General features: G+C 45.8%; 1 protein-coding gene across 3 annotated transcripts in view; it reads left to right on the top strand.

Moving 5' to 3' along the window:
- SDAD1 (SDA1 domain containing 1) overlaps positions 1 to 24,079 on the top strand; it is a 412,284-nt gene that overhangs the window by 320,502 nt on the left and 67,703 nt on the right. For all 3 annotated transcript variants that reach the window (XM_069236846.1, XM_069236848.1, XM_069236847.1), the window contains one exon: positions 2,702 to 2,799. In XM_069236846.1, the coding sequence (XP_069092947.1) occupies positions 2,702 to 2,799 (98 nt within the window). The remainder of the gene's footprint in view (positions 1 to 2,701; positions 2,800 to 24,079) is intronic.

Here is a 24,079-nt window from a genome sequence, read left to right as displayed (position 1 = left end):
TGCATCTATAAGAGTGCTCTCTGAAGCAGGCGACCTCCTGTTGAGGGTGGCCTACAACTCTGTCTGAAAATCCCGAACAGTTTGAAGGACCCATGCATCCGTCATGAGTGACGCCCACTTATGGAGGAATAGAGCCAATCAACCTCCTACTCTTAGAAGGGAAGAAGGGATAACACTCACCATTATTGGAGGAGGTGGAGCCTTGACCTCTAGAACCACCTCTGCTTCAGAACTTCCAGGCTGCGGTAGGGTGGACATTGGTGAATCTGGATTGGTTGTAGTACTGGCAACACCCGAAGCCTTATCCCTGGAGTAGGACTGGGAGAGAGCATGAGCGGCCCCTGCCACGGCTGGCCCCTTGGAAAACACAAAGGTCAAAAAATCTGCTTAATAGAAGTTTGGGCTTTGCCCAGAGATGAAAATGTAGATACAACCTTTCCTAACGCCTTGATGAAAGGATCACCAAACAAATTCCCCTGGCCTCAGTTCCCACTTCCAAGGACTCAGTCTCCCAACTTCAGGTTCACCTTATAATCAGGGACGCTCTGTGGATAGGGCACAGTTGGAATTGCCAAAATAGATTATGGCTGTCTGTGCCCACCCAGACAAAACCTCAGTGGAAATTAGAGACCCAGAAATCTTGGCTACCTCAGCCACATTCAAAATCTTGGTTAGGGGCCCGGCAATGTCTAACAGCTTATCTTGGCAGGAATGCCAAGAGCAATCAATCCCTTTTTTGGATCCTTAAAAAATGAGGCCAAGAAAGTGACCATTCTTATGTCAATCTCAAGGGTAAGGGCTACATTTCCTTCCAAAGATGGTTGGGGACATTCTGCGCACCTCTTTTTCAAGGGGCTTGCACAATCGACCCGCGGCATAGATCACCACCTTGGGTGCTGGGGGTCCACTCCACAGAGCGTGCATGTATAGTGTCATCAGGGTCAAACATGTCGAAATGCGTGTCAGAAGGTGGTTGGTCTGATGAATCACTGGTCCCAGGAGGGGTGCCAGGGCTGATAAGGGCCCGCTGTCCATTGGAATTCAAATGGAAATCTTCACGTAGCCAACATCTGAAGAGGGCAGAGGATTACCGGTCAAGAGGTCATTATTCGCCCCCTGAACCTCGTCAGGGGCTTCCGAATATGCCAAAAAAGCACGTTTGAGATGTAAAAACGCATCCTGCTCCACACCAGAGAGTTTTCGTTTGGGGTGAGAAGGCTCAGTGGCAGAGATGGTTTGAGAATGAGTAAGCTTAATGCAGTCTTCCAGGACCTGTTTGTGCAGGCGCTGCTCCACTGAGCCAATGGCTTCCTCTACTGCTCTATGATGGAGGCATCCATGGTCTCATAAAAATCATTGTCCCAAAGTAGGATGGGCAGAGCCTCCTCCTCTATATATACATACTGTGCAGACTGCATACCCTTGGAAAGAGGTCCAGTGTGGCGACAGGTGAACTGTCTAATGTGGCACTGGTGAATCCAGTAATATTTGTGGGGACCGGAGGTCACCAATCAGGTGGGATCTAGGCCCTAGGGAAACACACACCCAGGTAAGTACAGTAGGGTCAGCCTAGAACAGTGACCCTTGTAATGAAAAATGTACCACTTTTTAATGCAGTAAGCCTGCTAACTCAGGAGGGGAATACAGGCCCATAGGCGTTCACCAGCGGGGTGGTGGTACTCGCCTGATTCAACTATGCCCAGATCCAAAGGGTAATTAGGTGCCTGTTGAGGTGGGGGGGGGAGTGATAACCAGTGAATTCAGACCTTTGGGGGAGGGGGCGATGGGAGTTGAGGCTGGGGGCTTGGAGGGTAGGGGAGAGCAGGGGGTTGGGGCGTTGGCACATTAAAGTTTTTACAGGTTGTCCAGGCACTAGAAGGCACGAAACCTCAGGCATTTGTCTCCAGGTTGAAGGGAAGACTCTCGAGAGGTGTGTGTCGCAGGAACAGAGAGCATGAAGGTCTCCAGCACTACCTAGCGAGCAGCAGGCTGCACCATACATGTGGTCCTTAGCTTCCCCAAATTAGAAGAACTGCCGCATATGGAGCGCAGAACTCTCCTGTACCAAGCTAAAAGAGAAAAATAAAAATCACATGTACAACAAAGCAAACTTAGGGCATAACAGTGACAAATAGGCATTTATACTCTAAACCAACAGGAGAAAGAAGGGAGAAGCACTTATTTGCACCTGCTGAGCAGCAAAGAAGAGAGGCAACAAACAGTGTTGATGGACTTCGTTGCAGCTGCCATTATTGGATTGGCTAATTACTTTGTTCTAACCTCCCATTGACTCCTGGGAATGTTAGTTTTTTATTCATTGTTGGTTTATGGCTGCTGTGTAAAACTTATTGTCAACGAAGTAAAGACTTAAATAAAGCATGATCCTCGCCTCCGGTCTTGACAAAGAATTGTTTTATCACCTCCCTTGAACCAGCAAAAGGCTTTAGACAAGGCTATGGTCATACATGAGGCACATGCACTCATATTTGAACTTGTTATACTATAGCTCTGACACAGTTTAACATAATGTCTTTGAATTAAGAGTAGCAGAGTAGCAGTTCAATCTAAAGGTGACTTAACCATTTGCCTTTTTGCACAGCATCTGTCCAGAGTTCCTGAAAACTGAAAAATCGTTTTGCATAACAGTATTTTTTGTGCTTTCTAATTTGTAAATTTGTAAAAAAATGTTTTTCTTTCTTAGAATCAATGCTATCAAAGAAATAACAGCCAGATGTCCACTGGCCATGACAGAAGATCTGTTACAAGACCTTGCACAGTATAAAACACACAAAGATAAGAGTAAGTTTGACAGGGGGTAGAGGGTTGAATTTAGCATGTTTGTTGCCTCCTCATTCTGCATTTCTTATATTCCTTAGCCTTGAATATCCTAGATCGCCTCCCTCAAGCTCATACTAAATGACTGTAACAATACGAACTATGCAACCATGCCCCAAAAAATGCCATTAACCCAAATAAATTTCTCCTAGCAAAAGGGGTGGTCCTCTTTATGAAGACACACTTGCGAATGCTAGTATTAATTTCCATTTGACACACCTATCTCTGTCTAGCTTCTTGTTTCTGTAAAACATTCTTTGACCATGTGCACTTATTGAACATAGAAATGTCCGGGTCTCACATATTATCTAGTGCGGTAGTTACAGAGTCTGAAATCCTTCAAACTAGTAGCCTAAAGAACTCTTTAAACACTTCACAACACATCACTGCAGTACTTTTGCATGTTTATTGATTTCATTATATCTGCCTTGGAAATATAGGCATCGGTTCACAGAACAATTGGTTGTTTTTATTTTTTAACCTCCCAAACCAAATAAAGATTTCATACACTTACATGTTTTGTGCTGCCCAAGCTCAGATATCCAGGCCCTCTTCACTCTTGAAGCATTCATATTTGGTGGTCATGCATGTTGGACATTGTGTTTACCTCATCAAACCAAATTTATATGACGGGACATGCAACTAAGGGATAATTAAACTTTGTAGAAACTATTCATATTGACACCTTTGCCTGAAAGCCCATACATTTCTTAACATCTCAAATCTATACCAACTACCTTTAATATGCTACTGGCTAGCTCTCATGGACTAATTACAATCAAAGTTGCACACCTTTCCATTCAAGTTCATAAGGCTCAACCAAGTTTTCTCTCTCCCTAGCTTATTAAAAATGTGCCTTACCCGGGCAAGGCTGGGGGCACAAGTTAAAGGGCCAGAGTGGAGGAATTGTATGTGTTCTTAGTTTTCAGTCTGCCAGCTTCTGATTACTCCCTTCTGTTCTCCCAGAAGTGTACTCCCCATCTGACTAGGGTATAGACAACTGGGATTTTCTCTGAGTGTTCCCAACAGCAATCTAGGTGCAGGCCTGGAGATCTGGCACACTTGGCTGTGCTGCCTTGCAGTTTGGGCTTGCCAGGGCCAGCCCCTTAATTCATAAATTAGGCGTCTCCATTTAACCTTGATGCCAGATTCAGCCCACGATAGTAAAAGAAGGGAAGGTTTGTCTCCTGTGTCCCCTCCCTTATTAAATTCTGCTGGTGTCTGCAGGTTAGTATATCTACTAGGGGGAAGAAGAAGCAAGAGAGGCCTACAATTCATTGTAGCGGTTTTAAGCGCAGTCCTGGAAACACTACAGCCCTGAGATAATGAATATATTGACACAGGACATTGGACTAGATGTGCACAGTTTAAGGAGAATCCCATTTTGCCACTGGTATGGTTGTTCACTGTTGACACGCTACTGTTGGGTAGCAAGACATATAATACTACCATGGATTCAACACTTTGATTCCAAGAGCAAAGCTATATTCTCAGCACTGAAAGCCTTGACTGCCAAGAAAGATGTTAAAAATAAAAGTCCTCTAGGTTATAAACCAAACGGCATCAGAACAAACAGAGAAGTATCAACTCAATTTTGAAATGAGATCAAAATGTGGTTGATAAAGATACACCATCCATATCGAATGTTCTTCAGAAGTATTTATTGGGATGATAAACGCAAATTGCCAACCTCCACAGGCAGCGACTAGATCAAAACTGACTACATTCAAATTTCCCCAGACCTTTCACACTGCTTGGAATGCTTTGACTGCCAAGTGACTGTCACCGCATTCCAGCCCAGTGATCTAGTTCAAACCATAACACATCTCCCTCCCTTATAATATCATATTAGAATACAACAGTTCCAATCCAATACTAAAGTTATAAGTTTCTAATAAAAACAAGCATTATGGAAACTGTATATGTACATGTATATATAAAAACCTTCTGGTTCCTACAAAAAATGTTTAATACATTTCTTCCATTTAATGACTTAACTTAACCTGTAGTTTGTAACCGTCCCCATTACATAGTCCTTGTGCCAAGTAGGTATAGAACTCTCTTCTTATCAAAAATGTGTTACCATCATTTAGAACCACCCCCCCATGGTTCTCTTCTAGCATAGTTTCCAAATCAGCATCATTTACTTTAGTTAATCTGGATATGCTCCAGACATCTCCTGAGTCTACAACTGTGACATTCCTTCTAAGGAAAGTTATCACAAAAGGACCCATACATTTTGAATGCCCCTTTTTTATTGGAGTAGGTCTTTTCACTAGCACTCTGTCATACACCAGAAACCTAGACTCTCCTACACAATTCTTAGCACCATAGTGAGTTTTATATGTGTTTGGATATTCTCTCCTTTGCAAAACCAGCTCATCATGCGAAAAGTCCACCTTCCGTTCCACACTCTGTGTTAACCACACAGAATTGCGTTTACAATGTGGTTTCCTGCCATTAAGTGAAAAAAATTGAGCTATAGATGTCACACTATTAGGGGTGACACGGTATGCCCACCAGGTTTCTCTCAACATTTTTCAGAGATATCTTATTCAAGAGCGCACGCTGTGCACAATTGTTTATTATCTTATTCATACTCTCTGCTAAACCATTACTTTGAGGTGAATAGAGGGCTGTATTGAAATTAGTTATTGACAGTTCCTTGAGAAAAAATTTCACTTCTTGGGATACAAACTGTACACCATTATCAGTTTTCAGAACACCCTCCCTAGGAAAGTCCTCTTTTAAAAAATCAATTACAGTTTTAGTGTTTACTGCAGCCACGCATTTTGTGACTACCCACTTAGACATGTAGTCTACCAGCAACATAACATAGCGCTCATCATTGGCCAAAGGATCACTTGGCCCTGCTATATCTAGACCTCGTTTAAGCCATGGTTTCACTGGAACCTCAACAGATGACAGGAGTTTTCTTAGTTTTTTCATTATTTGTACAATGCCAACAATCTTTTACCACTACTTCTACTTCTTGATCCATTCTTGGCCACCAGTACCATTCACTCAATCAAGCCTTGGTCAAGTTTCTCCCTGCATGACCTTCATGAGCCAAGTTAATTAACTTCTGTCTCAAAACATCAGGAGGTACCACCCGTCCTCCCCCCACACCTTAATACCTTCCCATCACTAATGCTAAGTTCATCTTTAACACAAAGAAATCCTTCCACTGTAGTTGGTACATCTTTCTTGTCTGGGTAACCATTTACAATGAGTTACACAATTCTAAATCATTTGAAATAGCATTTTCCCATTCACTTTTCTCCTAGGCTGATTCACATAGCCAATCTACAGCTACTTCTTCACGCACATTTTCACCCTGGTTGATCAGCAGTCTAGAAAGACAATCTGCTATTCCATTCCTTGATCCAGGTACATAGTCCACTGTAAAATTATAACTGGACAATCCATCTGACCACCTCCTGATCCTAGGAGATACATTCTCCACCTTCTTACACAAGAACATACTAGTAAGTGGTCAATGATGCGATCTAACTAAAAATGGTATTCCCCACAAAAAAACTTAGTGGATCCCAATACACAGCCAGTGCCTCTCGTTCAATAACTTAATTTCACCATTTGGCCTAAAACTGAACCCAAACCTTGAAGACTGGCATCAGTCAATAAAATTGTTTTCTTGTGAGCATCAAAATGTCCCAGGGGTGGTAATCTCCCAATGCTACATTTAATACTGTTGAAAGACTGGTCACATTCTTCAGTCCAATTGAACTGGGCACCCTTCTTTAGCAACAGCCTCAGTGGTTGAGAAACACTAGCAATGTTTTGGATACATTTCGAACAAAACTCTTCCAAACCAAGAAATGATCGCTCTTGGTCTTTGTTTTCTGGGTTGGGAGCTTCCACAATGCTATTTGCCAAATCAATTTTTTGACTCATTCCTTCACTTGAGATAGTGTGACACAAATAAGTTACAGTGGATACTCTGAACTTAGACTTTTATTATTTTTTTTATCACCAAGCCTGCATTCAGTAACCGCTTCAACACCTTCCACAATATTTCATCATGTTCATATTGATTTTGTCCATAGACCAAAATGTAATCCTGGAAAAATAAAACTTTGTCCAAGCCTTCTAATACTTTCTTCATGACCCTCTGGAAGCATGATGCTGCAGAAGCAAGCCCAAAAGGCATCCGGATGAATCTAAATGCTCACAAAGGAGTTACAAATTATGACAGTCATCTAAAATCAGGATGGAGCATAACCTGGTGGTAAGCAGGGGACAAGTCCATCACACTGAATAACTTAGCATCTTTGATTAAAGCCAAAGTTTCAGAAATATACAGGTATGGTTTACGATCACCCTATATGTGTTTATTTAATCCTCTCAGGTCAACACACATACAGATCTCTTTACCCCCATCCTTTGGTGCTAGAACTATGGGGGCCAACCACTGCGAGCACTCAATTTCTTCAATTGCTCCTCTTTCTTTTAATTTTTTTAAATTCTTGTTTGAGTGGTGCCAGAATCATATGAGGAATTCTCCTTACTTTGGACACACATGGTATTGCAACATTCTTGAGAACAAATTTATGCTCAAAATTCTTTAGTATCCCTAAACCTAGAAGCTATCTCATCTGAGAATCCTTCATTCGGCATTTTCAAAACCTTCTGTTTGGAATTTGGATTTAACGTTATCCCCATGCCCCTTTGATGTCTCCAACCTAAAAGGTTATCACCCCTTTTTGCTACATGCACCTTCCCAATTGTTTCACGCTCATCAAATTGAATTATTATCACAGAATAACTCAAAACATCAATTTTCTTGCCTTTGTGCCCCACAGGATTTATATCTGGTGCCAGTAATTCAATTTCTCCTTTCCAAAATTGAGTCCCAATTCTTGTCACCAATTATCGTGTATGGTGATCCAGAATCAGCAAGCACAACAACTTTTGTTTCCTCCCACCACAGTTTCACAATCCGGCATTTCTATTGGATCTGTGTCCACACATTCATCATCCCTTATACTGAAAATACATTTTTCTTCAAGTTTTTCTTCTCCTTCAATACAACTCACCGTCTGCTGTTTTAGTCTACACAGCCTGGCATAGTGCCCCTTCTTACCACATCTCTTGCAGACTGCTAACAGTCCAGGGCTATTGGAAAGATGTCCTTCGTGTCCACATCTAAAACACCTCAAACCTCCACTTTTCGTTGATACTAAAGTAGCATTCTGAGTAAATTTCTTCTTCTCAAACCTTTTATCTCCATCCTTGTTCTTCGTTCTTTCATGTTTGGCAACTTCCTTCTCTGCATTCCTACCAACTCCTCTTACTTCATTCACTGACTTGCCCACAAGCATGTTGCCTTTTTCTTTTTCATCATGCATTCCACGCTCCAACATGCTAGTATTCTCCATACCTTCGACTATAACTATTGTTTCTTTCAAACTGGGATTTTTTGCTAATAATTTTTCTTGTACTTTAATATTGTTTGTGCATCTGACAATCTGGTCTCTAACAAGAGAAATCAGTCAGTTGTTCAAATTCACATTTACAAGCTAATGTTTTCAAAGCTGCAACATTTGTACCAATTTTCTCTTGTTTCTCCTGCACTCTTGTGAAGAATTTGTGCCTCTCCAGTACCACGTTAATTTGTGCACCAAAATGGTTCTCCAATATCATTACAGGCATGTCAAAACCATTGTCTGGTTCACCCTCCCCATGACAATTTCATCCAAACTTTCATACACGTTTCTCCCTTCTATTCCTAAATTACGTAATAATATGGCTTATTTGCGAATTGTTGAAAACCTTTCTCTGCCAGTCGCAAGTAAGTATGAATTAAATATATTTTTCCATGTTTTCCGTGGCAGTATAGGATCGCCCTTATCTAAAAGGATATCGGGAGGTTCTGACATATTAACGCATGCCATAATGTCTGAATCTTTGAACAAAGTTCTCAGTTAAAATATTACTGTACCACTTGAAGTACTCTGGGTAAACACCTACTTACAAAATCCTGCCGACTAGAGGTTTGCAGTAAGAATCAATGACAATATTACGTGAAGTGGTATACTCTGTTTGCGTGTGCTCAAAATAGGGATGTATAATAAATTGTTCTATTGAACTTCTAGTAGATGGCACCGAAAAATAACTCTTTTCCTAAGTAGTTACAGTGTGCTGATCACTTGAAACGAGGAACATCAGGTAACTTGTTTGAAAAGTTAAATTCTGCCCTCAGTAGACTAAACTGCTGGTTGATTACATTATAGTAAAGTTGAAAAAGGTGCTCCATTGCCACACCATCTATTTATTGTTATTATTTTTCTTTATCATCTGAAGTAATAAAGGTGCCAAATAGGTAATAAATTGCCAATAAAGAATTAAATATCAATGGTGTGCGGGCCACCGCCGATTTCAGAGTAATCCGCATAATACCGATTCTTGCAAAATGGACGTAGACATACACAGTCAAGTTTGCTTTTTATACATGTGCATAAACGTTGTTCTCCAGCTTTGACCAATGAAGCTGCACAGAATGTCACGCACTCAGCAAATTCCACCGAGGTCATCATTTTGCCAACAGACTGCAGCGAGAGCACACCTCTCCTGGTTCACTGCCTTCAATCAGCCGCAATGTGCGTCATGGTTCTGATCACACCTTGGGTCATGAAACATGCATAACGGTTTCACTCTTACCTTGGCTACTCACAATATTTCATCTAGGAGTTGCGGGTCAGTGAGCACATTTTTCCTCAATTTGGGTTTACGTAGGATCCGATCATTCTAGGAGGTGGACAACAATTTATATCTTCTTTGTCCGTCGTCGCCAGTGTTAAAGATACACCATCTGTAGGAAATTGGCTCTGTATGCACTATTTCAAAGTAAGGAATAGTATGCACAGAGTTCAAGGGTTCCCCTTAGAGGTAAGATAGTGGCAAAAAGAGATAATACTAATGCTCTATTTTGTGGTAGTGTGGTCGAGCAGTAGGCTTATCACAGGAGTAGTGTTAAGCATTTGTTGTACATACACACAGGCAATAAATGAGGAACACACACTCAGAGACAATTCCAGGCCAATAGGTTTTTGTATAGAAAAATATATTTTCCTAGTTTATTTTAAGAACCACAGGTTCAAATTCTACATGTAATACTTTACATGAAAGGCATTGCAGGTAAGTACTTTAGGAACTTTGAATAATCACAATAGCATATATACTTTAAAAAAAAAAAACACATATAGCTATTTTAAAACTAGACACTGTGCAATTTTCACAGTTCCTAGGGGAGGTAAGTAATTGTTAGTTCTTGCAGGTAAGTAAACCACCTACGGGGTTCAAGTTTGGGTCCAAGGTAGCCCACTGTTGGGGGTTCAGAGCAACCCCAAAGTTACCACACCAGCAGCTCAGGGCCGGTCAGGTGCAGAGTTCAAAGTGGTGCCCAAAACGCATAGGCTTCAATGGAGAAGGGGGTGCCCCGGTTCCAGTCTGCCAGCAGGTAAGTACCCGCGTCTTCGGAGGGCAGACCAGGGGGGTTTTGTAGGGCACCGGGGGGGACACAAGTTAGCACAGAAAGTACACCCTCAGCAGCACGGGGCGGCCGGGTGCAGTGTGCAAACACACGTCGGGTTTTCATTTGGAATCCATGGGAGACCAAGGGGTCTCTTCAGCGATGCAGGCAGGCAAGGGGGGAGCTCCTCGGGGTAGCCACCACCCGGGCAAGGGAGAGGGCCTCCTGGGGGTCACTCCTGCACTGGAGTTCCGATCCTTCAGGTCCTGGGGGCTGCGGGTGCAGGGTCTTTTCCAGGCGTCGGGATCTGAGAGTCAGGCAGTCGCGGTCAGGGGGAGCTTCGGGATTCCCTCTGCAGGCGTCGCTGTGGGGGCTCAGGGGGGACAACTTTGGTTACTCACAGTCTCGGAGTCGACGGAGGGTCCTCCCTGAAGTGTTGTTTCTGATGGATACAACTACCTGTGGATTCCTCACCTAATGAATACTCCCATTGCGCCAGCATTCGACTGAAATCTTCTTCCTAGCTTCTGCACGTCGACGAGGACGTCACATTTGCCCACGCGACGCTGTCTGACGTCATACAGGCAATAAGAGGTCCTCGCCGACGTGCCGACATCAGTTCCCTTTTTTCCGTGCCATTCGAAACTGTTACCTTTGAGGGAGCTACTGTTGCTGTTCGGCAGTTACAGTGTGTTTTTGGCTGTGTGTTTTTTCTCTGAGGTTACTATGTCTCAGAGGAAGTCTGGTTTTAAGCCCTGTCGGCAATGTGGGGGCAAAATGTCGGTTACTGACCCACATTCGGACTGCTTGTGGTGTTTGAGTTCCGACCATGATGTGGCCAGGTGTGATTCATGTCAGCACATGAATCCGAAAGCCCTGAAGGAGCGAGAGGCCAAACTTTTTATGGCAAAGTCGAAGAGAAAGGAGAAGAGGGATCATAGAAAATCCTCCTCGCCGAAGTCTCATCGACGTCATCGAGACTCCCGGCGCCGTCGGGAATCACGGCGCCGGTCGAGTAAGGATAGGTCTCGGTCGAGGTCGCCATCGACTCGGCGTCGGAAGACTTGGGAGGTCAGTCCCACAGTCACTCCTCATCCATCGACGCCGTTGCCTTCTCCAGCCTCGCCGACTTCGCCCGGGTCTTCGGGCCAGCCGCCTTCAGTATTTGAGGTGCCACAGCCTCAAATGTTCTTACCGACGTTGCAGACGTCGAGGCCGGCGTCCGTGCCGCCTTCGATCCAGGCACCCCAGTATCCGGCTTTTCCGGCCCCTGGAGCCGATAATACCGCATTTTTTAATGCGATGTATTCCATCTTTCCGCATATGGCTCCAGGTGGCGCACCGGCGGGGCCTTCGGGTCCTTTGGCTTTCAGTTTGGGTACTCCGGCTCCGCTGCGACCAGCACCCTTCATGCCCTTTCTCCCCTTGGGCAACGTGGTCTCGGCGCCGGTGTCGGCTCCGGTGGCTCCAGAGGTTTCGGCTCCGGAGGTTTCGGCTCCATCTGCTTCGGTGTTTCGGCCAGTGAAGCCGTCTGGGCCTTCTGCGACTCCGAGGCAGTCTTCTCTTCATCCGACTCCTGGTTCGGCGCCGAAGCTACCTGTGGCGCCTGTTGACCCGGCGTCGGACGGATCCGGTGATCGGCGTCGCTCTTCGACATCTGCTGACGCCATGTCGACGCCGAGGATTGAGGAGAGGCTGCATTCGAGGAGACGTGCTCTCCGTCCCTTGGAAGAACAAGAGTATCAGCAGGCCCTGGAGGAAGGAGAAATTGAGGACTCTGGCGAGGGTCTTCATGGGCTGGACACAGCTAGTGGCCTTGATACTTCCCCTGAGTGGGACTTGTCATCTTCAGGGGAGTATACTGAAGAGGCGGCCACTTTCCATGCTGTGATAAAGAAGGGAGCTAACTTCCTGGAACTGCCTTTGCCGGTATCTGAGGCGAAGTAAAATCTGCTGACTGAGGTTTTACATCCGGCCTCTACATCAGCAGAACCTCTTTTGCCATTTAACAAGGCGCTGCTGGAGCCTGTGTTGGAGGTCTGGAAGAAGCCGGTATCTTCCTCGGCTGTCAATAGGTCTGTGGCCAGGAGGTATCGGGCTGCACCAACTGACCCTGGCTTTCTTTCCAGACACCCTACGCCTGAAAGCTTGGTGGTCCAGGCTTCCTGTTCGACAAAATCTGCGCCTGGATCTTTTCCATCAGTGCCAGCGGACAGGGACTCCAAAAAGATGGATATGCAATCAAAGAAAGTGTTCTCGTCATGTAGCATGGCGTTAAAGTCCACCAATGCTACGTGTATTTTGGGGAGGTACAGGTGCGACCAGTTGCTTTATGCGTTTCCCCCCATACCCTTGATTCCTCGAGTATTGAGGAAAATACGCCAAGACCGGGCCCAAGTAATCTTAATTGCTCCGTATTGGCCAAGGAGGGTGTGGTATTCCGACCTTCTCCAACTCTCACTGTGCCCTCCGCTCCGTCTCCCTCTCAGGGCAGACCTCCTCTCGCAGTCGCAGGGGCAGGTTTTATACCCCAACCTCCAGAGCCTGCACCTTCATGCCTGGAGATTGAACGGGGCAACCTGAGTTCCTTTTCTCTCCCGCCTGAGGTAGTGGATGTTATTTTAGCGGCCAGGCGACACTCCACTAAATCTATCTACGCTAATAGGTGGTCTAAATTTGTGGTATGGTGTGGAGAGAGACAGATTGATCCCTTACGTGCTCATTTGTCGGACGTTTTATCTTTTGCTTTGTCTTTAGCACAGAGGGGTTGTGCAGTGGCTACTGTTAAGGGTTACTTGTCTGCTTTGTCAGCCTTCATTTGTCTTCCAGACCAGCCTTCGTTATTTAAATCTCCTATAGTACTTAGATTCTTGAAGGGCCTTATGAATAAATTCCCTCCAACTCCTTTTGTTATGCCTCAATGGGATTTGTCCTTGGTCCTAACTTTCCTTATGGGGTCCCCTTTTGAGCCTATGCATTCTTGCCCCTTAAGATTGTTAGTTCTTAAAACAGTTTTCCTGGTTGCTATAACTTCTGCAAGGAGAGTGAGTGAGTTGCAGGCTTTATCGGTAAAACCCCCTTATACAACTTTTTATGGGGATAAGGTGGTGTTGAGGACCAAGGCTGCTTTCCTTCCGAAGGTTGTTTCACCCTTTCATTTGGACCAGACAATTACTCTATCCACGTTCTATCCTCCGCCTCATCCTTCAAAGGAAGAAGAGAGACTTCACCGTTTGGACCCAAAGAGGGCGCTCAGCTTTTACATAGACAGGACAAAGGATTTCAGGCTGGAGGATCAGCTTTTTATCGGAAACGTGGGAAAGAGGAGAGGAAAGGCAGTCCACAAGAGAACACTCTCCAGGTGGGTTGTTCTTTGCATTAAAATGTGTTACTCTTTGGCAAGGAAGGATCCTCCTGATGGCATTAGAGCACATTCCACCAGAGCTAAGTCGGCCACTTCGGCCTTAGCCAGGGGTGTTCCTGTGGTCGACATCTGCAAGGCCGCAACTTGGTCGTCCCTTCACACTTTTGCGAAACATTACTGTTTGGACTCTGAGGTCAGAAGGGACAGCCATTTTGCACGGTCAGTGCTGCAGGATTTCTTGGTTTGACCATTCAGGCACCCACCACCGGACGCGGTACTACTTTGGGACTCTATTCATTAGGTGAGGAATCCACAGGTAGTTGTATCCATCAGAAGAACGAGTTACTTACCTTCAGTAACGACTTTTCTGGTGGATACATTAGCTACCTGTGGATTCCTCACGGTCCCACCCGCCTCCCCGTTGCCTGTCTGGTCTAACCAAGTAATTCTTGAGTGTGCTCCTCTTGGCTTTGAGGACTTGTATATATTCTGTATATATGTTCATATGTATATATATTGCTCATATATTTATTTATTTGTTTAAAAAAAAAAAAAGAGAAGAAGAATTACGTTCTTAGAATGATGTATTTATTTGGAATATCATTAAATATTGCTATTTGTTCTTTTATCTCAATGGCCTATTATTCTCAGGCACGTAAAAAATGTTGGTACTGACCTCGGCACGTCGGCGAGGACCTCTTATTGCCTGTATGACGTCAGACGGCGACGCGTGGGCAAATGTGACGTCGACGTGCAGAAGCTAGGAAGAATATTTCCGTCAAATGCTGGCGCAATGGGAGTATTTATTAGGTGAGGAATCCACAGGTAGCTAATGTATCCACCAGAAAAGTCGTTACCGAAGGTAAGTAACTCGTTCTTCTTCACCAGTCGAGTCGGGGTCGCCGGGTGCAGAGTTGCAAGTCTCACGCTTCTGGCGGGAAACGCTGTTGTCTTTAAGTTGCTCCTTTGGAAACAAAGTTGCAGTCTTGGATGAACAGGGCCGCTGTTCTCGGGAGTTTCTTGGTCCTTTTAGAGCAGGGCAGTCCTCTGAGGATTCAGAGGTCGCTGGTCCTGGGGAAAGCGTCGCTGGAGCAGTTTTCTTCTGAAGGGGGTAGACAGGCCGGTAGAGCTGGGGCCGAGGCAGTTGGTGTCTCCGTCTTCTCTGCAGGGTTTTTCAGCTCAGCAGTCCTCTTCTTCTTAGGTTGCAGGAATCTGAGCTCCTAGGTTCAGGGGAGCCCTTAAATACTAAATTTAAGGGCGTGTTTAGGTCTGGGGGGTTAGTAGCCAATGGCTTCTAGCCCTGAGGGTGGGTACACCCTCTTTGTGCCTCCTCCCGAGGGGAGGGGGTCACATTCCTATCCCTATTGGGGGAATCCTCCATCTGCAAGATGGAGGATTTCTAAAAGTTAGAGTCACCTCAGCTCAGGACACCTTAGGGGCTGTCCTGACTGGCCAGTGACTCCTCCTTGTTATTCTCATTATTTCCTCCGGCCTTGCCGCCAAAAGTGTGGCCGTGGCCGGAGAGGGCGGGCAACTCCACTAGCTGGAGTGCACTGTGATGCTGGAACAAAGGGGGTGAGCCTTTGAGGCTCACCGCCAGGTGTTTCAGCTCCTGCCTGGGGGAGGTGATAGCATCTCCACCCAGTGCAGGCTTTGTTACTAGCCACAGAGTGACAAAGGCACTCTCCCCATGTGGCCAGCAACATGTCTCGAGTGTGGCAGGCTGCTAAAACCAGTCAGCCTACACGGGTAGTTGGTTAAGGTTTCAGGGGGCACCTCTAAGATGCCCTCTGGGGTGTATTTTACAATAAAATGTACACTGGCATCAGTGTGCCTTTATTGTGCTGAGAAGTTTGATACCAAACTTCCCAGTTTTCAGTGTAGCCATTATGGTGCTGTGGAGTTTGTGTTTGACAGACTCCCAGACCATATACTCTTATGGCTACCCTGCACTTACAATGTCTAAGGTTTTGCTTAGACACTGTAGGGGCACAGTGCTCATGCACTGGTGCCCTCACCTATGGTATAGTGCACCCTGCCCTAGGGCTGTAAGGCCTGCTAGAGGGGTGACTTATCTATACTGCATAGGCAGTGTGAGGTTGGCATGGCACCCTGAGGGGAGTGCCATGTCGACTTACTCGTTTTGTCCTCACCAGCACACACAAGCTGGCAAGCAGTGTGTCTGTGCTGAGTGAGGGGTCCCCAGGGTGGCATAAGATATGCTGCAGCCCTTAGAGACCTTCCCTGGCATCAGGGCCCTTGGTACCAGGGGTGCCAGTTACAAGGGACTTACCTGGATGCCAGGGTGTGTCAATTGTGAAAACAAAAGTACAGGTTAGGGAAAGAACACTGGTGCTGGGGCCTGGTTAGCAGGCCTCAGCACACTTTCAATTCAAAACATACCATCAGCAAAGGCAAAAAGTCAGGGGGTAACCATGCCAAGGAGGCATTTCCTTACACCACCTATATCAAATGTTCTTCAGAAGTATTTATTGGGATCAGAACATGAATCACCAACCTCAGGCAGGGAACCAATCACAACTGACTGCATTCAAATTTCCCCAGAACCTTCACACTGCTTAGAATGCTGTGACCTCAAAGTAACTGTCACCGCATTCCAGCCCAGTGACCAAGTTCAAATCATAATAGTGGTTAAGGAGAAGGATTCTCCTACATGGCTTCACCACCAAAGAAATACAGTTTAGCTTTGAGAGAGGTCAAGAGGTCTTCAAAGCTTTGTCGTTTAAAAAAAAAAAAAAAAAAAAAAAAGAAAGCAGTGCCTTGAAGCTGAAGTTGCAGTACTCTTGCAACAAAACACCCATCATGAAGCATTAAGTGCCTTCTAGAGAACCACAAAAAAAGCGACTGAAAAAGTTTCTAGGAAAACACAGATCTGGAGACAAGGGGTGTGTTGAGAATAGAGACCGATCAAGTAGATCCACACAACAGTATGAACAGGAATATAAAGATATCGCAGGTGTGGAGATTATATAAATCAGTCTCAGAGCATAGAGGTCACTAATTAAGAACACCTGGAAGAAAATATTAAAGTATATAAAGAGATTCCGTAAAGTATGAGGTAAATCTTAAATGTTGATGCCTTCACAACCAGATTAGTTGGCTGCGTATAACGAGGTCAGGTGGTGAAGAGAGCAGCAGAGAGATATGGGATGCAGCTGGAAGAGAGCAAAAGGAGTTCTCTTTCCTGTAAGAAACTCTTCAACCACTGCAATGGAGAACCTAACGTCTGTCAGTGTTTCCCAGGGTCTTTTAGGAAGCAGGTGTTTAAAAACCCAGACTTTTCAAAAGAAGTCACACAGAGTGGAAAAGAAATCTAGACCTTAACCAGAAGATCTTGCATATAGCAAAACTCAGATTGAGGCAGACTCCTTGATAGTGGCTTTGGCAAGTGAAAGGTCTAACAACTCCATTTTCTTTTTCTCCACCAGGAACGGACAGCAAAGGGCTGCATGTAAAAAGCAAAAACGTAGCAAGAGCTACTCCAATCCCATACTTGATTGGTACAGGCATCAACAGAGGGAGGAGAAAAAGAAGCTAGAGTTTTACTCCACAGTCCTTAGTATGCCATTCACAGGTGGAACCCTACTGAGAAAATCAGTTGGCATATCTCTTGTAAAGATTGAAACAACAAATTAAAGTAAAATACTGTGGAAGCTATGTGTATCAGATGTTATTGTCACAGTGGCATAGCAAGTCACAAAAGGGCAATGTAGAACTATTTATTCCCATGCACAGTTTCACTGCCAACCAGGCAGGGTGTGGCTACAGTCAGCATCTCACTGGCAGTAACCCATCATTCAACACAGTCCTTTTGAGGAAGAGGCAAAGACCAGACCTCAAAAGTTAGTCCCCTGTCAAACAAATAATAAATTACAGTGCACCCACAACATTGCAAACCAGTAGGCGGCATGCTGGAGTATGATCACCAATGACAAATTGGTGTTTAGAATCATGATTCATAGTTACTGAATAGAGCTGGTAACAGGACTATAAACAATACCACCAAAACTTATAATGTACAAAAAGACCACGTTTCACCATTTCAACAAGAAGTTAAAAAGTAATTTTCACGTGAGTGACCCATGATGTGCCTCTCAATAAATGAAGCTGGAGAGTATACTCCCTAATACTAAAACAAGATCTGACACTAAGACAGATTATGGACTAAAATTCCTTAACAAGTTTGTTATAACCAATTGGTTCCAAATGACAATACCAAAAGAAGGCATTCCCTTATTTATTGAAAGTAGACATTTAGGCAACATTAGACCTCAGAGATGCCTACTTGTAATTTCTGTTGAATGAAAAGCATTGAAAATACCCACGGTTGGTGATGTTCACTGTAAAGAAATGGCTCCCTGTTGCAGTTACCCCCCACTTTTTGACTGATACTGTTGCTGACTTGACTGAGAAGTGTGCTGGGACCCTGCTAACCAGGCCCCAGGACCCGTGTTCTTTCACCTAAAATGTACCATTGTCTCCACAATTGGCACAACCCTGGCACCCAGGTAAGTCCCTTGTAACTGGTACCCCTGGTACCAAGGGCCCTCATGCCAGGGAAGGTCTCTAAGGGCTGCAGCATGTCTTATGCCACCCTAGGGACCCCTCACTCAGCACAGACACACTGCTTGCCAGCTTGTGTGTGCTGGTGGGGAGAAAATGACTAAGTCGACATGGCACTCCCCTCAGGGTGCCATGCAAACCTCACACTGCCTGTGGCATAGGTAAGTCACCCCTCTAGCAGGCCTTACAGCCCTAAGGCAGGGTGCACTATACCACAGGTGAGGGCATATGTGCATGAGCACTATGCCCCTACAGTGTCTAAGCAAAACCTTAGACATTGTAAGTGCAGGGTAGCCATAAGAATATATGGTCTGGGAGTCTGTCAAAAACGAACTCCACAGCTCCATAATGGCTACACTGAATACTGGGAAGTTTGGTATCAAACTTCTCAGAATAATAAACCCACACTGATGCCAGTGTTGGATTTATTAAAAAAAATGCACACAGAGTGCATCTTAGAGATGCCCCCTGTATTTTACCCAATTGTTCAGTGCACGACTGACTGGTCTGTGCCAGCCTGCTGCTGAGAGACGAGTTTCTGACCCCATGTGGTGGGAGCCTTTGTGCTCTCTGAGGACAGAAACAAATGCCTGCTCTGGGTGGAGGTGCTTCACACCTCCCCCCTGCAGGAACTGTAACACCTAGCGGTGAGCCTCAAAGGCTCAGGCTTCGTGTTACAATGCCCCAGGGCATTCCAGCTAGTGGAGATGCCCGCCCCCTGGACACAGCCCCCACTTTTGGCGGCAAGTCCAGGAGAGATAATGAGAAAAACAAGGAGTTGTCACTGGCCAGTCAAGACAGCCCCTAAGGTGTCCTGAGCTGAGGTGACTCTGACTTTTAGAAATCCTCCATCTTGATTTTGGAGGATTCCCCCAATAGGGATAGGAATGTGCCCCCCTCCCCTCAGGGAGGAGGCACAAAGAGGGTGTAGCCACCCTCAAGGACAGTAGCCATTGGCTACTGCCCACCAAGACCTAAACACACCCCTAAATTCAGTATTTAGGGGCTCCCTAGGAACTCGGATTCCTGCAACCTAAGAAGAAGAGGACTGCTAAGCTGAAAAACCCTGCAGAGAAGACGGAGACACCAACTGCTTTCGCCCCAGCTCTACCGGCCTGTCTCCCCACTTCTAAAGACACTGCTCCAGCGACGCTTTCCCCAGGGACCAGCGACCTTTGAATCCTCAGAGGACTGCCCTGCTCTAGAAGGACCAAGAAACTCCTGAGGACAGCGGCTCTGTTCACCCAAGACTGCAACTTTGTTTCAAAGGAGCAACTTCAAGACAACTGCGTTTCCCTCCGGAAGCGTGAGACTTGCAACTCTGCACCCGACGCCCCCTGCTCAACTTGTGGAGAAACAACACTTCAGGGAGGACTCCCCGGCGACTACGAGACTGTGAGTAGCCAGAGTTGCCCCCCCCCCTGACCCCCCACAGCGACGCCTTCAGAGGGAATCCAGAGGCTCCCCTTGACCGCGACTGCCTGCTTCCCAGTTCCCGACGACTCTGCACCCGCAGCCCCCAGGACCTGAAAGATCGGAACTCCAGTGCAGGAGTGACCCCCAGGAGGCCCTATCCCTTGCTCAGGTGGTGGCTACCCCGAGGAGCCCCCCCACTTGCCTGCCTGCATCGCTGAAGAGACCCCTTGGTCTCCCATTGATTTCCATTGGAAACCCTACGTGCGTTTGCACACTGCACCTGGCCACCCCCGTGCTGCTGAGGGTGTACTTTCTGTGCTAACTTGTGTCCCCTCCGGTGCCCTGCAAAACCCCCCTGGTCTGCCCTCCGAAGACGCGGGTACTTACCTGCTGGCAGACTGGAACCCGGGCACCCCCTTCTCCATTGAAGCCTATACGTTTTGGGCACCACTTTGACCTCTGCACCTGACCGGCCCTGAGCTGCTGGTGTGGTAAATTTGGGGTTGCTCTCAACCCCCAACGGTGGGCTACCTTGGACCCAAACTTGAACCCCGTAGGTGGTTTACTTACCTGCAAAAACTAACAAACTCTTACTCCCCCTAGGAACTGTGAAAATTGCACTGTCTAGTTTTAAAATAACTATATGTGATTTATGTGAAAAGTATATATGCTATTGTGATTATTCAAAGTTCCTAAAGTACCTACCTGCAATACCTTTCATTTAAAGTATTACATGTAAAATTTGAACCTGTGGTTCTTAAAATAAACTAAGAAAATATATTTTTCTATACAAAAACCTATTGGCCTGGAATTGTCTGTGTGTGTTCCTCATTTATTGCTTGTGTATGGTACAACAAATGCTTAACACTACTCCTTTGATAAGCCTACTGCTCGACCACACTACCGCAAAATAGAGCATTAGTATTATCTCTTTTTGCCACTATCTTACCTCTAAGGGGAACCCTTGGACTCTGTGCATACTATTCCTTACTTTGAAATAGTGCCTACAGAGCCAACTTCCTACATTGGTGGCAGCAGTGGGATTCAAGACTTTGCATTTGCTGGACTACTCAGCCAATACCTGATCACACGACAAATTCCAAAAATTGTCATTAGAAATTGATTTTTGCAATTTGAGCTATTTTTCAAATTTTTTAAAAGTCCTGCTAGGGCCTTGTGTTAGTCCCTGTTAGCATTTCGTTTAGAGTTGAAAAGTTTTTTGAAAGTTTGAATTAAGTTCTAGAGAGAGTTTTAGATTCTTAAAAAGTATTCCAACTTTTAGAAACATAATGTCTAATGCAGAAGAGAATGTAATGGAACTCAACATCACCCCTTACCTCCATCTTAAGATGAGGGAGCTAAGGTCTCTCTGCAAAATAAAAAAAATACAAGTTGGCATAAGCCCTTCCAAAGCACAGCTCCAGGAGCTGCTGGCAGAGTTTGACAAAGCCAACCCCTCTAAGGATGACCTCCCAGAGGAAGAAGCTAGTGACTTGGAGGAGAATTCCCCCCCTCCAGTCCTAGTTAGGGAGAACAGGGTCCCTCAAACCCTGACTCCAACTGTGATAGTCAGAGATGCTGCTTCCCTCACAGGAGGGTTCAGCACCTCTGGAGTCACTGAGGATAGCCTCAGTGAAGATGACCGCCTGCTAGCCAGGATGGCCAAAAGATTGGCTTTAGAGAGATAGCTCCTAGCCATTGAAAGGGAAAGACACGAGATGAGTTTTGGTCCCATCAATGGTGGCAGCAACATAAATAGGGTCAGAGATTCTCCTGACATGTTGAAAATCCCAAAAGGGATTGTAACTAAATATGAAGATGGTGATGACGTCACCAAATGGTTCACAGCTTTTGAGAGGGCTTGTGCAACCAGAAAAGTATACAGATCTCACTGGGGTGCTCTCCTCACTGGAAAGTGTAGGGATAGACTCCTCACACTCTCTGGAAAAGATGCAGAATCCTATGACCTCATGAAGGCTACCCTGATTGAGGGCTTTGGATTCTCCACTGAGGAGTACAGGATTAGGTTCAGGGGGGCTCAAAAATCCTCGAGCCAGACCTGGGTTGATTTTGTTGACTACTCAGTGAAATCACTGGATGGTTGGGTAACTGGAAATGAAGTGCATGACTATGTTGGGCTTTATAATTTGTTTATGAAAGAACACATTTTAAGTAACTGCTTCAATGAAAAGTTGAATCAGTATCTGGTAGACCTAGGTCCAATTTCTCCCCAAGAATTGGGAAAGAAGGCAGACCACTGGGTCAAGACTAGGGTAACCAAAACTTCCACTGGGGGTGACCAAAAGAAAGGGTTTACAAAGCCTCCCCAGGAGAAAGTGGGTGACACTAGAAACAAAGAGAAAGAGTCCTCTGTAGGCCCCCAAAAACCAGACCAGGTGAGTGGGCCCCAAGACACAACCCAAAACAAAGGTGGGTACCAGGGTAAGAACTGGGATGCCACTAAGGCATGGTGCCATAACTGTAGACAGACAGGGCACCACACCAAGGACACTTCTTGTCCCAAAAACAAACCCCCTAGCAAAATCCCAGGGGTGACCAGTGTAGCCATTGGGGATGACTCCTCAGATGAGGAGGTCTTCATAGCCTTCAACTGGAAAAAGGGCCCAACGGGTGAGTTGGAGATTCCAGAGAGAAGTAGACACTTCCACCACCTACTGGTGAATGGAATCCCAGCCACTGCCCTGAGAGACACTTGTGCCAGTCACACTATTGCGCATGACAGGCTGGTGTTCTCAAACCAGTACATCCCAGGTGAGACTGCCAGAGTAAGAGTTACCCCAGACAGGGTCACTGATAGGCCTGTGGCTTTTGTGCCCATAGAAGTGGGTGGGAGCTTTAGCTGGAGAAGGGTGGTAGTCAGTACAGACCTCCCCCTTGATTGTCTCCTTGGAAATGACTGCCCAGAGGTTAGTCAGAGCCCAAGAGAGGAACTGGTCCAGTGCCAGTCCTCTCCCAAGGATTCTGGAGTGAATGCCTCTGCAGTAACTGCAAGTAGGCCCCAGAAGAAAAAGAAAAGAAAACAGTGTAGGAAAGGTGGACAACCTTTAGCCAAGGTTCCAGCAAGCCAAGGAGATTCTGCTCCAGTAGGGGAGAACTCCAAAAATGGCACTGGTAAAGTCCAACCTGACCTACAAGAAGTCCTGGCTAGTGAGGCAGCTGTTAAGCCTGAGTGGGTGGCTCCTCAGCTAACAGACGAAAGAGTGGAAGAAGGGTGTTAACTACAAGATGTGGTAACCCCCCACTCTAATACAGCAGATAGGCACCCTGAACCCAAAGAAGCCTGTAACTTAGCCCCTTCCCTTGTAGGTGAAGAGCTAAAGGTATGGTTCTGGGCACTGACAGCTGTCAGTGGCCTCTGCTGGGTGTTAGCCTTTATGGCTGCACTATCCTTGGCATGGTGGTCTGCCCCCATGCCAAATAGCAAGCTAGGCCCCCTGACCCTGTTGGTCATGGTGGGTGTAGGAAGTTGGCTCTGTATGTGCTATTTCAAAGTAAGGAATAGCATGCACAGAGTCCAAGGGTTCCCCTTAGAGGTAAAATAGTGGTAAAAATAGATAATACTAATGCTCTATTTTGTGGTAGTGTGGTCGAGCAGTAGGCTTATCCAAGGAGTAGTGTTAAGCATTTGTTGTACATACACATAGACAATAAATGAGGTACACACACTCAGAGACAAATCCAGCCAATAGGTTTTTATATAGAAAAATATCTTTTCTTAGTTTATTTTAAGAACCACAGGTTCAAATTCTACATGTAATAGCTCATTCGAAAGGTATTGCAGGTAAGTACTTTAGGAACTTCAAATCATCAAAATTGCATGTATACTTTTCAAGTTATTCACAAATAGCTGTTTTAAAAGTGGACACTTAGTGCAATTTTCACAGTTCCTAGGGGAGGTAAGTATTTGTTAGTTTTACCAGGTAAGTAAGACACTTACAGGGTTCAGTTCTTGGTCCAAGGTAGCCCACCGTTGGGGGTTCAGAGCAACCCCAAAGTCACCACACCAGCAGCTCAGGGCCGGTCAGGTGCAGAGTTCAAAGTGGTGCCCAAAACACATAGGCTAGAATGGAGAGAAGGGGGTGCCCCGGTTCCGGTCTGCTTGCAGGTAAGTACCCGCGTCTTCGGAGGGCAGACCAGGGGGGTTTTGTAGGGCACCGGGGGGGACACAAGCCCACACAGAAATTTCACCCTCAGCAGCGCGGGGGCGGCCGGGTGCAGTGTAGAAACAAGCGTCGGGTTTGTAATGGAAGTCAATGGGAGATCTAGGGATCTCTTCAGCGCTGCAGGCAGGCAAGGGGGGGGTTCCTCGGGGAAACCTCCACTTGGGCAAGGGAGAGGGACTCCTGGGGGTCACTCCTCCAGTGAAA

This window comes from Pleurodeles waltl, chromosome 1_2 (genome assembly GCF_031143425.1).
Source record: "Pleurodeles waltl isolate 20211129_DDA chromosome 1_2, aPleWal1.hap1.20221129, whole genome shotgun sequence".
NCBI classification, from domain to species: Eukaryota; Metazoa; Chordata; class Amphibia; order Caudata; family Salamandridae; genus Pleurodeles; species Pleurodeles waltl.
This window is presented reverse-complemented; position numbering and strand designations above follow the sequence as displayed.